We start from the raw sequence: 15,906 nt of genomic DNA, 5'->3' as shown, positions 1-15,906 counted from the left end.
ACAGCCCCCAGGGCAGGTTCCTCACAGCCCTGCTCCCCCACCTCTCCGCCCCGCCCAGTGTGCCCGTCCTCCTGCAGACCCCAGCACGTACCTCACAGCTCTGATGCCTTCTCCCCCTCCCCCCACAGCACCACCTGAAAAAGCTGGAGGGCCGCCGCCTGGACTTCGACTACAAGAAGAAGCGACAGGGTAGGATCCCCGACGAAGAGCTGCGCCAGGCCCTGGAGAAGTTTGAGGAGTCCAAGGAGGTGGCCGAGACCAGCATGCACAACCTCCTGGAGACCGATGTGCGTCTGGGCCCTCCCTCGGGGGAGGGCCCCCACCCAAAAAAAGCGGGGCAGTGGGCAGAGTCACCCATGCCCTGCCCATAGTGGGCTCAGCCCCTGCTCTGAGCCTGAAGGGGCAGCTGTGGGACCCGAGGGGCCTCCACCTGCCCCCTGAAGCTTTCGGGTCTCCTCCAGCAGCAGCGCAGGGGTCAGGCAGCTGGGGAGGGGGCCGGCCCCTGTCCCAGGAGCATTCTAGCAAGACTTCCTAAAAGAGGAGGCCCTTGGGGGTAGGGGTCACAGGGAGGGCCGCCCTTCAGCGGGCTGCTCACTTGCAGATCGAGCAGGTGAGCCAGCTCTCCGCGCTGGTGGATGCCCAGCTGGACTACCACCGGCAGGCCGTGCAGATCCTGGACGAGCTGGCTGAGAAGCTCAAGCGAAGGTGAGCCCCAGCCCCTGGCCTTCCCTGTGGGAGCCTATCCTGCTTTGGGCTGGGCCGGGGTGCCCTGGAAGCCTAGAGTCATTCCCGTGGATTCCTGGGTGGCCATTCAGGGCTTCCAAGACCCCACCGCCAGCCTCCCCAACAGCCCAGCCCTGCTTGGAGCCTGTGTCAGAGCAAGGGGCTTGGCTTCTTTTCATAAAGAATCCCCAGACTACACTTGTAGGATGGGGACTCCGGGAGGAAGCAAGATGCATCAGGCTTGCCACAGTTGTCAGAGGGGAGGCTTGGGGTGACCTGAGGCTGGGGGGCCAGAAGAAAGAGGCCCCTCAGAGCTCTGGGCCTGCGGGGGTGCGTTACCCAGGGCCAGGGTGGACGGGGCTCCCCTCTGAGAGCCGTCACTAGTCTAGGGCCTGAGAAGGACAGCCTTGGGTAGCCGTGTCCCCGGGTTGGGTGGGCATGCTAAGGGGGCTGCAGGGTTTGGCAGGACCTGGCCAGTTGGCAGCCTCTAAGAAGGGCCTGAGCTGGGGGAGCTGACCAACTGGGAGGCCCTTTGGTTAGACCCTTTGGGCTTCTCTCCCCCGACCCCAAGTCCTGGACAGCAGCATCAACGGTGGGGAGGGAGGTGCCCCTTCACCTTGGCACACACAGGACTCAGGCCCTGCTGGCTGCTCACAGCTCTCCCTCCCTGCCTGCAGGATGCGGGAAGCCTCCTCTCGTCCCAAGCGGGAATACAAGCCCAAGCCTCGGGAGTCCTTCGACCTTGGGGAGCCTGAGCAGTCCAATGGGGGCTTCCCCTGTGCCACAGCCCCCAAGATCACACGTAAGGAGTGGGGAGGGGTCGCCCCCAGCCCGCTGCTCTGTCCAAACTGCAGAGCCAGGCCCATCCCACTCCCTCTGGGGAGGGGGCCCAGCCCAAGGTTCTCAGCCCCCCTTTTTGCTTTGTCTGCAAGCAGCTTCATCATCTTTCCGGTCTTCCGACAAGCCCACCCGGACCCCTAGCAGGAGCATGCGTGAGTGTCCCTGTGGGCACAGGCCCTGCCCTCACAAGCTCCCCACCTCAGTGTATAACACTGCCTTCTGGTCTGTTCAGAAGGACCCTCCTCTGGTAGAAGCGGACGCCCCTGGGATTGGTCCTCTTGGCCCATCTCGGGCAGGGGAGGAGCTAGGCACTGGGCCTGCACGGCACAGCACGGCCTCCCCGGGCCTCCCCATCCGCGTGAGGGTCTTCCGTGAACACCAGGGGTGTCCAACAGCCTCTAGGCTCTCTGAGGGGCCGCCGGAGGGCTTCTGGTCATTCTCTCACCCTGATGCCACTGGGCGTCCCCAGCTCTTCCCAGGAGCACGTCCGGAGTCCCTTTCTGTCCCCTTTTCCCTTGTCCCTCCTTTCTGACAAGACTGGGGGGCAACAGAGGAAGCGGCAGCCGTCCTTCAGGGGCCACGAGCAGGCTGGGGCGGGCGCGGTGGGAGGGAGCCAGGGGTCTGAGCCGAGCCCCTGCCCCCAGCACCCCTGGACCAGCCGAGCTGCAAAGCGCTGTACGACTTCGAGCCTGAGAACGCCGGGGAGCTGGGCTTCCACGAGGGCGACGTCATCACGCTGACCAACCAGATCGATGAGAACTGGTACGAGGGCATGCTCCACGGCCAGTCGGGCTTCTTCCCCCTCAGCTACGTGGAGGTGCTGGTGCCCCTGCCGCAGTGAGGGCGTCGGCCCCGTCCACACGGCCTGCATCCCGCCTGCGTCTGTGGCACTCCTGGGGCCGGGGGCGGAGTGGGGGGGCAGCGGGGAGCGCTGACACTAGCGCTCACCCCCAGCCCCCTCTCCACGCGGCAGTCTGGGCCGGGCTGCTCCCTGACTGCATCTCCCCAGCCCCGCGCCCCAAGGGGGCGAACACTAAGGTGCTCTTAGAAACACTAACTTCTGCCCGCCCGTCCAGGAACGGGTAACTCCAGGTGGGCCCCCTCACTCGCACACAGGTGCGTGCACACACACCCTGTTCTGTCCCTCCTTCGTCCCCTCTCTCCTGGGGTGGCCCCCACCCCCCAGGAGAGCTGCTCTTAACGATGAGCTGAAACATCTGTGCCACTGGGGGTTCTGAGCAGGCCCCGTGGCCAAGACTCACCACCCGTGCTTTTAAATTACCCCACAGCACTCCTTCCCAGCCCCAACTCCAGGCCTCCCCAGGCCCTGGCACACCCGGGGTGCCGCCTCCTTGGGGAGACACAAGCCTGGGGTCCTCAGGGTTCCCCTAAAGACCGGCCCTTCCCTGAGCAGCCTTGGAGTGGCTCTCTTCCTCCCACAGGGCACCCAGCCCTGCACGCCAGCACCCTCCCCCCATCCCGCACCCTCTCCTCAGTTCCCCGTGTAGGGTGCCCCACCCCAGACAAGCACACAGACGTTTTTCTCCGGCACGAGCTGCCACCACCAACTGTGCACGCAGCACACCCGTGTGCACCCACAAACGGGACCACAGAAGTCTTGCAGCCTCTGCTCTGGCTGAAGGTCAAGTACACAGGCTTTGAGGCATCTTCCCAGACCCCTGGCTGCTGGGACTACCCTCAAGAGAGGGTCACAGGCGCCTCCCCCTCCTGAGCCGGCTGCTGTGCCCACTGCTGACAGTGGCCCCAGGCGCGCAGCTGCCCTGACGAGCAGGGCCCAGCCCTGCATCCACCTCCTCTCTTGCCTCGTCCAAAAATTGGCTCAACTGGGGGACTTCGGGACTGGATCACATCCCCCCCTCCTCTGATGACTCAGCAAAGCCCTGGGGACACCAGGCTCTGCTCCTCCCTGAGCGCCCCCCCCATTGCCATTCCGGGGCGGGGGAGGGGGGGAGGCACCGACCTCCCAGCAAAGAATGAGCAGCGTAGCCTTGTTCACAATCAAGGGCAGATCAAAATGTAATCCTGATTTTTTTTAAAAAAGTATTAAAGGTCTCTTTCTAGAGCCTCTTGCTTGGTTGTGGTGTGGGGTGGGTCTTCCCCCAGCTTCCCTGGACCCTCACGGCTCCCCCGAGGCATCCCCTGTCGGGGCAGGGCCACTCCCGGGGAGGGTACCTGCCCCCGAGGAGCCAGGGAGGGAGAGCTGTCCTCTGTCCAGCCCTGGCCCCGGGAAGCCCACACCACGGCTGCACGAAAAGCGTCCCCTCCTGCACCGGCCAAGGTGCCACGCTGCCCAGACAGCCACCCACGTGCCCAGTGATGAGTGCGGGGGGCGCCGGGGGGGGGGAGGCACCCCCAGGTGAGACACACGCCCAGACTATTTGCTTCTCCCCTTTATTATCTGTGCCACAAACAAAGCCCCCAGACCCATTCCCCCTCAGCCGGAGCCACTGGGGGTTCACAGTCTGACCGAGAGGCCCTCGGAGACGGTGGTGCCTCAGCTCCCTTGTTTAAGAAGGCTGTAGACCTGCTCCAGCACGTGGCACAGGCCCTGGTCCTTGGGTGTCCTGCTGGCCAGGGAGATCTGAAACGGGCAGGGCTGGCGCCTCAGGGCTGGGCCCTGTGGTCCTGCCCGCCCCCGTCCTGGCAGGGGGGTTTTACTAACCGAGGTACACAGTAGTGTCCCGAAAACGTTTTATTTTTTAAAGGAGGCGGCTCTCCCTTGCAATGTTCTGTGCTCTCTGCACATTCCATATCCTGCTCTCTCCCTAGCTGCCTCCCTCCCAGGCTCTCACACCCCCTGCGAGGGGAGCCACCCCCGACCCCACCAGCCCAGTGATGGGGTGGAGGGGACCCGTGGCAGCTTGAAGCTCTGGTCACTCTTAAGTTTGAACAAAACAAGCATGCAAAACTGCATTTCTCTACCCAGTAGAGTTGAAAATGCCTTCTGAGAAGGACTTCCATGTCAGAAGTCAGAAACCGCCCCCCCCCCCAGGCCACCAAGCCTTTACGTGTCCCCCTAAATGACTGTAGGGCCGGTGAGCTGGAGGAACCCTTCAGGGCACCAGCTGCTCTGGGACTGCAGCCCCCGTGCGCTCCCCACGGGCGCCCGAGCGGAGAGACGGCCCCAGCGCAGCTTCTCCCCAGCCCAGGTCCGTGTGCCGCTGTGCTTTCAGCTGCATTTCAGCAGTGCTCCCTGTCACCGTCACCACCCACATGGGGCCGAACAAGCTTTAATATCCAGCTGACGTACTTTATACAGAACACTTTAGGACAGCACCGTTTCTCAGGCTGCCCCTGGATAGATCCTTCGAGGGCTCCCCAAGAACTGTCTTCCACAAGGGGTTTGCAGGAGACTGGGGTCATGAGTCTTACCTTCAGCTTGTCGAGGTACGTGTGCTCCTGGCTCCAGGGCTCCTGGAACCTCACGAGGTCCGGGGCGCCCTTGTAGAACTCCACCAGCAGCATCTAGAGGACGGGGCACCGATGGGACCCCTGGCGCCCGCCCTCCCACGCAGGCGCTCGGCACACAGCAGCGAGCACCACGGGTGCCTACCGCCGCCTCTCGGGGGGGCTCCCAGTCCTATATAGCACACAGGCGCTACCCAGGACCCCAAGACAGACCACCCGGGAGCGCCACCAGAGGGAAGGAAGGGAGCTTCGCAGCAGGCCCCTGGAGGGGGGAGACGGAAGGGGCACCCCCTCCCCCGGCAGTGGGAAGCAGCAGTGATTCTGGATGTCCCCACAGACCTGCCCCCGCCCCCTTGTGTAGCCTCCTCCCACGCAGCAGTGAATCCGCGATACCACAGGTGTGACCTACTAGCTGTTTTTAAAACGGCTGTTGGAACGTGGGCACTGAAAACATTCATCTGGGCACCACCTGAAATCCCTCACGTGTCTTCAATCAGTGGCAGGTGTAGAGGCGCTAGGCCGGGGCACCTCCAGCAAGTTCCAGAAGAGCAAGGCCAGGTCTGGGGCGGGGGAGGGTGGCGGGGGGGCAGGTGGGCAAGAATCTGGGACTTGAGTTTCGGCCGCGGAAGAGGAGTCTGACCCCTGCTCCGATGTGGTGCATTCAGCCACCCTGAGTCCTGCAGTATCGCCCCCGTCCAGCTGGGGCCCCAAAGCCCCACCCTCCCCCCCCCCGCTGGGGCCCCGCCCACCCCACCCGGAAGTGAGCTCACCATCTCATGCAGGATGTCATTAGTCAGAAAGGTGTCCTGGACGTAGGCCATCTCCACGTCCATGGGGATGCCGTAGTCACTGGGCCTTTGCTGGCAGGGACACAAGCAGGTCACCACCAGCCACCTCCAGCGCCCCATCCCATGAGGGATGTGCCCTGGGCCAGCAATCGGAGAATCAAGACTCCAGGCCTGGCTCTGCCCTGCGACCAGCTTCAAGGCCACGTGGCCCTGCCCCCAGCAGGAGAGGCCGGGAATAGCTCTCCAAACCCCATTTCCGACCCCAGGACAGGTTCGGGAAGGAGGCCGTCTTAGTAACAAGGGCAGCATGCTCCGTGTGGAGCGCACACCTTTTCAACATCCCTCACGGCCCAGGCCTTCACCGGAACCTCAGATAGTGCAGGGGTTATGTTCCCATTTCACAGGAGATACTGAGGCCCCAGCCCCCTCCCGGCCCCGCCTCCCCCAGCAGTCCCGCCTACCTCAGGGGGCGGCATCACCCAGAAGGGTGAGATCTTGGACTCCGGGCCCGGATTGCCAGAGTAGTAAGGGGCTGCAGGAGGAGAGTGAGAGTGGGGGCTGGGCCTGGAGGGGGTCAGCGGCCCGGGAGGGCCACGCGCACGCGCACACACTCCGGGCAGCCGGACTTACAGCAGAGCAGGGCGAGGCAGGGCTGGAAGCCATTGCTGGAGCCCTGCAGGCGCAGCTGGTAGTCCATCTGCGAGTCGATGTCCTGCAGCGATGGCAGCGCGGGGCTGTGTGGGTGGCTGTGGTACCAGCCCACCAGGGACAGGCCCCGCAGGAGCAGGCTCTGGTAGATCTGGGGGGGGGGGGGGGCACAGGCGAGGCTGGGGCAGGGCGGCGCAGGCCGGGGGCTCTACCAGCCCATGTGCGCACACCTGCCTGCCGTGTTCCATCCCCATGTGACGCCAGCACTGAATATGTGCCTGCTGTGTACCAGGCCTGGGGACACAGCGGTGGCCAGGACCCTGCCCCCACCCTCAATGAGGCCAGTGGAGGGGGCACAGTCAACAAATACATTACAAAAAAGACGCACCTGTCACCAAAGCAAAGGCAGAAATTTATTGGGGGCACTGCGGTATCCCTAGCTCATGGAATAATTCCTGGCACTCAGTAGGCACTCAGATTAAGTGAGGAGCTAGGTGGGTGTGGCGCACTTGAGCAGGACAGGCATTTCCGGGTGCCTGAAGCAAGTAGGGGCAAGCCGGGGCCTACGGAGCAAGAGCGAGCTGAGCTGGGCCGGGAGAAGGCGGGTGTGGAACGCTTGGCACAGCGCCAGGCACACGCAAGGCCGCTCCAGGCAAGCACTATTAGAATGGCAGCTGGTATTCACGGGGCTGTCACTGCACGCCGGACACGGCATGCAGACGGGGGTTCAGAGGGAAAGGGGGTGGGCCACCTGTGCCCAGAGGAAGGATAACCGTGGGGTCACAGCCACGGGGCAGGCACTCACTCTCACACACACACACACACACACACACACACATCTGTGCACTTGTTGAACTAGGACACCGTGCTAGCCGCCAGGACAGCTGTGTCCACCCCTGCCCTCCCCAGAACACTTTGACCCCACGTGCCCCCTCACTTCCTCTTCCATGGTGGCGGCCATATCCGCGTCCCCCAGCCGGCTCCGACAGGGGAAGGCTCTCAGCACCGTGAGCACTGCGCAGAGGTGGGGAGAAGGTGTAGACATCATCCCCAGCCCTAAGCACCCCCCTGCCCACCTGGCCCCAAATACCCACTCTGGCTGTTGATGTCCCAGCGGCCCCCCAGGTACCCCACGACCTCGCTGCAAGTCAGGTGGCTGTGGAAGTCCTGGGGAGGGGATGGACATCGGAAGAGCGGCTCAGGCTGCAGCCCAGCCCCAAATGTCTATCCACAGGGCCAGAGCCCTTGCTATGTGCGGGGACCACCCCACCCGCCTCCCAGGTGCAAACCTTGAGTGCCTACTGTTTACCAGCAGTGACAAGCAGACAAGGTCCCTGCCCTCATAGAGCTAACGTTCCAGGGACCCCTCCCAGGTGCCCCAGCCACCTGCCCAGGCCTGGCCCTTGGCCCGCAAAGGGACAAGGTGGCAACGGGGCACGCACCAGCAGGAACAGCACGTTGCTGGAGATGGCCACGTTGAACGGCTGGAACTTGTTGATGGCAGCGAAGGATGTTACTTCCACCAGGGTGTGGGGGCTCCTGCTGGAGCCAGAGGGTCCCACAGCTTCAGGAGCTAGCTCCCCAGGCCTCCGGAGCCAGCTCTGAGCACGGGAGGCCTTGTGCCCACCCTACTCCTGCTCGGGCTGCCCCCACTCCCGCAGAGCGAATGTACACGGGGGGTGCCGGGGGTTGGTGGCGGCAGGCACAGGGTGTGTCTGACCTGGCAGAGTCGCGACTGCCCAACATGCAGTAACGCACAGGCACCCGGATCTTGTTTTCCACCCGCTTCCCGGGGGGCACGGCCTCTGCACGTGTGGGGTAACGGAAAGAAGACAGCATCAATCCCTCCCAGCCCAGAACCAGAAAACAAAAGCCCAGGCGGCCCAAGAAAGAAAAGCCTCCCGAGGCCGCTTGAAAAATCAGACCGCAGAACCGAGAGATCAGGGCGGCGAGTTAACAAATCAGAAAAAGGAGATTAAAATACCAGCTGAAGGGGGGCTTAGGAAATCAGGTGAGGACCTCAGGAAACCAGGCAGGGGGCCAAAGGAATCAGGCAATGAGGCAAAGAAGTCCTTTAGGGGAGCATGGAAATCAGGCAGCACGGGAAAGAAATTAGGCAGTGGGGCTAGGAAGTCAGCCAGGCATCTTGGGAGCGCTGAGAAAAGGAAAGGCCAGATCTGTCCCCTGCCACCTCCCTCACCTGACTTGGGCCCGCCTCCTGCGCGGCCTCCTCCCCTCCCCTAAGCCTCTCACCTGGGTGGGCAGGCTCCAAGGGCCCCTTCGCAGGTGGTCTCCGACTCTTGTCCTCGGTGGAGACCCCTGCCAGAACGTCCTCCTCCTCTTCCTCCATCAACAGCTCCTCCTCCTCCCCTTCACTAGGCGGGCTCTGATGGGGAGGGGGCGGGAGTGGGGGAAGGCCGCAGGACCCTCAGCTGGGTGCCGCCCACCCTCCTCACCACGGTCCACCCAGACCTTCGGCGGGCCTGAGCCTTAGGTTCCTGCCATTGCCCCAGATGTCCACTAGAGGGAGGGAGTGAGCAGAGGCGGCCTACGGTTCGGTCGCAACTCCCGTCTGAACGCCTTGCAGATCCAAACCTCGCCTCTGCTTTTTACAAGCTGTGTGGCTTCCCGCAAGCGCCCTAACCTCCCTGAGCTCTATTCTCATCTGTAAAACCACACAGTGACCTTCACCTGCATAAGGACAGTATTGGGGTGAAATAAGATAATGCCTTGCAAAGCAATCAGCATGCCTCCTGTCGAATTCACTCATGGGGCAAGCCGGTGCTTACAGGGATTATTTTATCAGATTCTCTCAATAATCCCTCCTCCCGACCTCCCCTTAACTGCCTGTGCTCGGGTGACTTCCCAGTGTCCGAATCCAACAGTCACATGGTCTCTGTCTTCCTCCCCCTCGCCGCGGTGTCTCACTGGCCCTCCTCCTGGGAACTCCTCAAGGACCTCACTCCCCTCCCGCCACGGCCCCCCATACCCCGCCTCGGTCCTCGGGCCTCTTCCCCTCCCGGGCAGCCTCGTCCACTCTCCCTCCCTGTCTATGGCAGGATGATGCCCACAGTCCTGTCTCCAGCCAGGCCCTCCCCTGAGCTCCAGACTCGGGGGTCCAGCTCCAGACTTGGAGGTCTCTTTGTGGGGGGCCCCCCGGGCGTCTCACACTCAGCTGGGCGACACTGCACCGGACTGTCCCCCACACCTGCTCCTCCCCAATCCCCATCTCTCTGAGGATGGCAGCTCCAGCCATCCTCAGAACAAAATATCCCTCAGCAGTTAACCAACATCTCATGCAGCAGCAGATCCCGTCAAAATTAGCCAAAACCTGCCCACTTCTTCCCCCCATCCATTGTTGGGCTGGCCCACCCCATCATCTTCCACCTGGACCAGTTCAGTCTCCTATACTGGTCCCCAGCTCCCACCCTCGCCCTGCCTTCTAGTCTGTACAGCATATAGCGGCCACCAGAGGGCCCCTGTGGGCTCCTGAGTCAGGTCCATCCTCTGCACCTAGCCTTCCAGGGCTCCCATCCGCCTCGGGGTAAAAGCCCAAGTCCTCCCTGCCTGTTCCCAGCCTGCCAGCTGCCCTACAGATTTCAGACCTGCCAGCCAGATACACATATCTGATACATATGAGTACTGTGGTCATCTTCATTTTACATACGAATAAGACTTAGGACCCAGAGAGGGTCTTTGGTTGGTAAGTCCACCCAGCTGGTGAATACTCAAAGATCTATTATTATCGTAGCATTCGAAACTCAACCAGATCTGGTCCCTGCCAATGTGCCCAGTCCCCTCAGCTACCCAAGACACGTGAGCCTCCAGCTGTATCAGCTAATCATGGCCCCCCAAGTGCTCTGTTGCTTTCTACCAACGTGGCTTGGCTGTGCCATTCCTGCCCTCTGAAAACTCTCTTCACCTTGCTCTGACAAACTCCTGCTCATACCACAGGGCCCCAGCTCCAACGCCCTCACTCTGGGCACTCCTTATCCAACAGCAAGTCAGGGAGAGCTTGCTCCAGGAGGCTGAAGGACGCACCTCATCGGCAGCAGCGGTGGGAATGTGGAGCTGGTGTCGCCGGAGCCAGGCTGCCTTGTACTTGTCCAGTTTCTGGCCCTTATACTTGACAGAGGCCCAGCCACAGCCGGACTTCTTGGCCGGGTTCACCAGCTTTTTGCAGTGGGTGGCCCAGGCGCTGGGTGAGTTGAACACCTGCCCTGTTTCCTGCCACACGATCCTCCCGTCGGGCTGCAGGTCCCCCATGAACTTCTTCCCCTGCAGTTAACAGTGGCCTGGCTGGGCCCAGGGACCTGGGACCCACCAAGGCCCCTCCAGGAAGTCCTCCCTGACCCCCTGCTGCTCCCCAGGGCTTGGCACCCACTTCCGCCTACAGCATCCCTCCCAGGAAGCCTTCCGGCTTAAGTGCCTCCCAGTACCTGTGTGTCCATTATCACAGTCCTCATCAGCCTGGGCTGAAAGTGCCCAGCTCTGTGTCTCCACCCCCTCACCGGACTGTGAGCCCCCAAAGGGCAGGGACGGGGTCTGCTCGATCCCTAACACACAGCTCACAGTCAGTCGCGCAGCAAGCTCTCCATTCATAAACTGCTCCCACTCCCAGACCAGCAAGCGCTCCATTCATAAACTGCTCCCACTCCCAGACCTACAGCAACAGCAGCAAGCCTGTAAAGCACTCACGGTAGAGCAGGCACCCTGCTGTGCGCTGTATTCATTTAATCCTCATACAACTCCGTGAGGGGGGGAAAAATGCCATTTTATACATGAGGAAACCAGGATATGGAGAGGCTGAGCAAGGTCCCACAGCCAGGAAAGCGGTGGTGTCCTCTTCTGAACTCAGTTTCTCCTTTGTGCAGTAGGGTGTTTGGGAAACGAAGTCCTCCCGCGCAGAGGGGCTCCTGCTGGGTCTGGATGCTCCGTGTTTCAGCTTTCCCTCCCCACACCCGGGCTCGGCCGGCGGCCAGGAAGCTCTGGGCCTCAGTTTCCCCTTCCTGCCTCAGCCGGGATGGGATGGGGGTAGGGGCGCTCACCAGGTAGTAGATGGACAGCACCCCGGCGCCCGGCTCCAACAGCGCGTCTTTGAGGAGCACCCTCAGCGTGACCGCGCGCCTGGTGAGAGCGCCCCCCGGCCCGCCGCAGCCCCCGGCCCCGCAGCCTCCTCCTCCTCCTCCGCCGCCGCCGCCGCCACCGACGCCTCCGCTGCGCGTGCTGCCCGCTCCAGCCGGCCGCTCGGGGTCCTCGGCCTCCGCCTCGTCCTCATCCTCGTCCGGCGCCTCCTCGCCCGCGCCGCCCGCCGGGGACAGCGGCTCCGGAGCTGCGGGCAGCGACAGGCTGCACGGGGCCGCGCGCCCCCGGCCGCCCCAGCCACCCCGCCGGGTGCTCCCCGGCCCCCGCCAGGCCCGCCGTACCTGCCATGGCCGCTCCGCCCAGCGCCCCGCGCCCCGAGCCCCGTGCGCTCCGCGCGCCGCGAGCCCTTTCTTCCCGGCACGTGACACGGCTCCGCCCCCCCAAGGGGAGGTGCCCCAGCCTGCGGGCTGGCGGGGAGCTCGGCCGGCCGGGGCGAGCGGGGAAGCTGAGGCCTCGCGCCTGTGCGCGGACTGGGAGCTGGGGGACTCAGCCCTCCGGGACCATTCGGAAAACGCAGGCCCAAGGCTACCTTCCGTGGGAGGCGCGTGGCAACATACAAGTGGGGAAACTGAGGCCCCGGGACTTCGGCTTTCGGGGAACTAGTGCCTCCACTCGAAGCGACCCGTTATTGGATTGAGGCCTGGAGCTGGAGGCTACGGGGGACTCAGCTCATTGGGACCAGACGGGAAACTCGAGGGGCCAGAGATCTCGGTCGCTGAGACCAGGGGAGAAACTGAGGCCCTGAGAACGAGCCACAGCGCCCTGGGGCTGCAAGCCAGAATGGGGAAGGAGCCCCGCGCAGCGGCTCTGAAGCATCCCAGCCGGACGTCAGTCTCTAAAGGGTTAATTTCCAGTCCCTGAACTGATTTCACGGTTGGCCCGTTTATAGAAGGGTCATTTAAACTTTAACCAATAGGCAGCAGCCGCTGGATTCCCCCCAGCCAACCAGTGTTAAGCTGCTGCTACCGCCAAACTTGTCCCCCCCAGCCAATGAGCAGGAGCTCCTGGGCTTCCCGTATCCATTCAGTGGTAGAGTTTGGTCCTCCGCCAGCCAATCAGCTCCCGGGTCAAAAAAAACGCGTCCGCGGTCTGGCTCTCCTCCCGCCCCCACTTCCCACGCCCCCTTGCGCGGGGTGTTAGTAGGCGGAGCCCGGCCGGGTGTTTGCTGGAAGGGTGCGTCCCTGTCTTTTGTCCCCGGTCCTTGTTCCAGGACCTTTGCTCCGAGGCGCAGCGACGCTTCCCAGAACTGGCAGGACTAGAAGTCCAGGGTGGGGGGAGCCGTGGGCTGGGCTCTGCCGCGGACGGGTTTACTCGGCCCCGGGCTGGAAAGCGGGACAGGACGTGGGGGGCGGGGGCGGGGACGTTCGCGGAGGGTGGTCTGGAGTCCGACCGGACCTGGCTCCAGACCCTGCCCCACCACTTCCCAGCCCTGTGACTTTGGCCGAGCGGCTCCTCGTCTGGGGTTCACCATGGGGGCGATGATAATACCTACCTCAGGGCTGTTGCAGAACAGGCTTGACAGCTTTGTAAGAGCTGGATAAATTTTTGTGAAGTCCACGCCTGCTTTTGGAATTTCCCACACGCGCCCCGCCACCCACATCCCCCACCCTCCCACCCCGGTCCAGCTACCAACTGGGCGTTCCCTAGCATCTCCAGGCTCTGACCTCAGTTTATACCCCTATATCCTTGCCCATGTTCTCTTTGACTGTGTTCCCAAGACCCTGGGTCAGACCTCCAGCCTCTCCATCTTCCTCATCCATCTTCCACCCTGGCCCCAGAGGGATCTTACTAAAATGCAACCATGACCACCTCCCTCTCCTGGTCTGAACCCTTCTATGGCTCCCCATTGCCTTTGATAAATAAAATTAAACGGCTGTGACCTTACTAACCATCTATGACTCCCCTTTATGGCAGGTATTGTTATCAACTTTGTAAGACAGTTAATCAGATAAAGAGATTACCAAGTCAGACAGCTCTTGAACGGATTACAAAGGCTATTTTTCACTATGTGTATAAAGTCCAGGCAGACCTGTAATGATTAAGGAAATTGAATGTGTAATTTTAAGACTCCCCAAAAAGAAATCTCCAAGCCCAGATGGAGAATTCTACCAAAGTTTCAAAGAAGAAATTAACACCACTTTTAAATAATCTCTTCCAGAAAGTTGAAGAGGAGGGAGCACTTCCCAATTCATTTTATGAAGATAGCATTACCCTGCTAGCAACACCAGTTAAGGGTAATACAAAAAAAAAGGAAAGAAAACTATAGACCATATTCCTCATGAATAGATGCAAAAAGTCCTTAACAAAATATTGGGAAATAGGGGCGCCTGGGTGGCTTAGTCGGTTAAGCGTCTGCCTTGGGCTCAGGTCATGATCTCTGGGTCCTGGGATCCAGCCCTGAGTCTGGCTCCATGCTCAGCGGGGAGTCTGCTTCTCCCTCTCCCTCTGCCCCTCCCCACCCATTGTGCTCTCTCTGTGTCTTAAATAAATAAATTCGTTTAAAAATATATTAGGAAATAGAATTCGGCAATATATAAGAAGAATTACATACTATGATTGAGTGGAGTTTACTCCAGCGGTGCAAAGCTGGTTCAGTATTCAAGAAGCAATGTTATCCACCATATTTAACAGGCTGTGGTAGGTTGAGTAATGGTTCCCTAAAGATGTTCACATCTTAATCCCCAGGACCTGTGAATATGTTAGGTTACGTGGCAAAGGGAATTTAAACTGCAAATGGAGTTTAAATCGTTAATCAACTGACTTTAAAGAAATTATCCTGGATTATCTGGATGAACCCAATGTCATCACAGGGTTTCCGAAAAGCGGAAGTGAGAAATGACAGTGGAAGAAATTGAGAGTGATATGATGTAAGGATTGTACCTGCATTGCCGGATTAGTAGATGGGGAAAAGGGACCATGAGACAAGGAATGCAAGAAGCTTCTAGAATCTGAAAAAGGTAGAGAAATTGATTCATCTTTTTTTTTAAAGACTTTATTTATTTATTTGACAGAGAGAGACACAGTGAGAGAGGGAACACAAGCAGGGGGAGTGGGAGAGGGAGAAGCAGGCTTCCCACCGAGCAGGGAGCCCAATGCGGGGCTCGATCCCAGGACGCTGGGATCACGACCTGAGCGGAAGGCAGCCGCTTAACGACTGAGCCACCCAGGCGCCCCGGATTCATCTTTTGAGCCTCCAGAAAGGAAGGTAGACTTGCCAACACCTTGATTTCAGCTTTGTAAAATCCATGTAGGACTTGTACAGAGCTGTAGAGTAACACATCTGTGTTGTTTTAAGCCTCTACATTTACGATAATTTGTCAACAACGTTCAACACCCATGCATGATACAAACTCTCAGCAAACTAGAAACAGAAACCACCTCCACGTGCTGAAGAACATCTGCAAATCTTCAGTTAACATTTTACTTAATGATGAAAGACTAAATGTTTTCCCCATAACAGAGGGAAGAGGGCACCCATATCCAACACAGTCCTGGAAATTCTAGCCAGGGCAATAAGGCAAGAAAAGGAAATGAAAGGCATACAAATTGGAAAGGAAGAAATAAAACTAGCCCCATTTACAGATGACGTGATGGTCTTCATGAAAAATGCCAAGAAATGTACAGGAGGAATACATCATGCTCATGTGTTTCACTTTATTGCACTTCACTAATATTTCATTTTTTTAAATAAAGGTTTGTGGCAACTCTGCGTCAAGCAGCACCATTTTTCTAACAGCGTTTGCTCATTTCACGTCTGTGTCACATTTTGGTAATTCTCATACCATTCCAATCTTTTGCATTATTATTATATACTTACGGTGGCTCATGGGAAGAGGGCAAAATATTAACAGTACCAGGAGTTTGGAAGGAGTTGGTTCATAGATGAGGTTGAGAGAGACAAGTAAAGACTCCAAGTAAAGACTCTTTTAAAAAAAAAAAAAAAAGATTTTATTTATTTACTTGAGAGAGAGAATGAGAGACAGAGAGCACGAGAGGGAAGAGGGTCAGAGGGAGAAGCAGACTCCCCGCTGAGGAGGGAGCCCTACGTGGGGCTCGATCCCGGGACCCTAGGATCATGACCTGAGTCGAAGGCAGTCGCTTAACCAACTGAGCCACCCAGGCACCCCTAAGTAAAGACTCTTAACCATAGAGCACACACTGATGGTTACCAGAGGGATGGGAGAAGAAGCTGATGGGGATTAAGGAGGGCCCTTGTCACGATGAGCATTGGGTGATGTATGGAAGTGTTGAATCACAAGATTGTACACCTAAAACTAATATAATGTGTATGTTAACTAACTAGAATTTAAATAAAACTTTAAAGATTTTTTAA

General features: G+C 59.6%; 2 protein-coding genes across 5 annotated transcripts in view; one reads left to right on the top strand and one right to left on the bottom strand.

The window, feature by feature from the left end:
• SH3GL1 (SH3 domain containing GRB2 like 1, endophilin A2) overlaps positions 1-3,646 on the top strand; it is a 28,841-nt gene extending 25,195 nt beyond the window's left edge. For both annotated transcript variants that reach the window (XM_027584397.2, XM_035722898.1), the window contains 5 exons: positions 129-287; positions 602-705; positions 1,401-1,525; positions 1,659-1,715; positions 2,208-3,646. In XM_027584397.2, the coding sequence (XP_027440198.1) occupies positions 129-287; positions 602-705; positions 1,401-1,525; positions 1,659-1,715; positions 2,208-2,404 (642 nt within the window). In that variant the 3' untranslated portion in view covers positions 2,405-3,646. The remainder of the gene's footprint in view (positions 1-128; positions 288-601; positions 706-1,400; positions 1,526-1,658; positions 1,716-2,207) is intronic.
• Positions 3,647-3,959: 313 nt separating this feature from the next.
• On the bottom strand, positions 3,960-12,771 carry MPND (MPN domain containing). Of its 3 annotated transcripts, XR_003518090.2 has the most exons (14): positions 11,855-12,771; positions 11,477-11,760; positions 10,470-10,706; positions 8,682-8,814; positions 8,149-8,233; positions 7,871-7,970; positions 7,523-7,595; positions 7,366-7,442; positions 6,411-6,579; positions 6,242-6,312; positions 5,763-5,852; positions 5,402-5,552; positions 4,957-5,049; positions 4,118-4,165 (listed from the first exon to the last, which is right to left on the bottom strand). XR_003518090.2 is itself a non-coding variant. In XM_027584382.2 (13 exons), the coding sequence occupies exons 1-13, from the start codon at positions 11,859-11,861 to the stop codon at positions 4,079-4,081; spliced, it is 1,506 nt and encodes a 501-aa protein (XP_027440183.2). In that variant the 5' UTR covers positions 11,862-12,766; the 3' UTR covers positions 3,960-4,078. The 3 variants fall into 3 exon arrangements, 2 of the variants coding, with proteins under 2 accessions (XP_027440183.2, XP_027440184.2); XM_027584382.2 differs by lacking the exon at positions 5,402-5,552 and having other exon boundaries at positions 3,960-4,165; positions 11,855-12,766; XM_027584383.2 differs by lacking the exon at positions 5,402-5,552 and having other exon boundaries at positions 3,960-4,165; positions 7,871-7,967; positions 11,855-12,756.
• Between the last annotated feature and the right edge of the window lie 3,135 nt (positions 12,772-15,906).

Source organism: Zalophus californianus, chromosome 1, assembly GCF_009762305.2.
Source record: "Zalophus californianus isolate mZalCal1 chromosome 1, mZalCal1.pri.v2, whole genome shotgun sequence".
NCBI classification, from domain to species: domain Eukaryota; kingdom Metazoa; phylum Chordata; class Mammalia; order Carnivora; family Otariidae; genus Zalophus; species Zalophus californianus.
This window is presented reverse-complemented; position numbering and strand designations above follow the sequence as displayed.

Bases quoted from the DNA above. Each gene is read 5' to 3' on its own strand.
- MPND (XM_027584382.2), bottom strand. The intron at 8,815-10,469 runs GTGCGTCCTTCA...CCTCCCCATCAG, and splicing joins CCACCGCTGCTGCCGATGAG to AGCCCGCCTAGTGAAGGGGA. The intron at 5,853-6,241 runs GTAGGCGGGACT...TGTCCCTGCCAG, and splicing joins GGGTGATGCCGCCCCCTGAG to CAAAGGCCCAGTGACTACGG.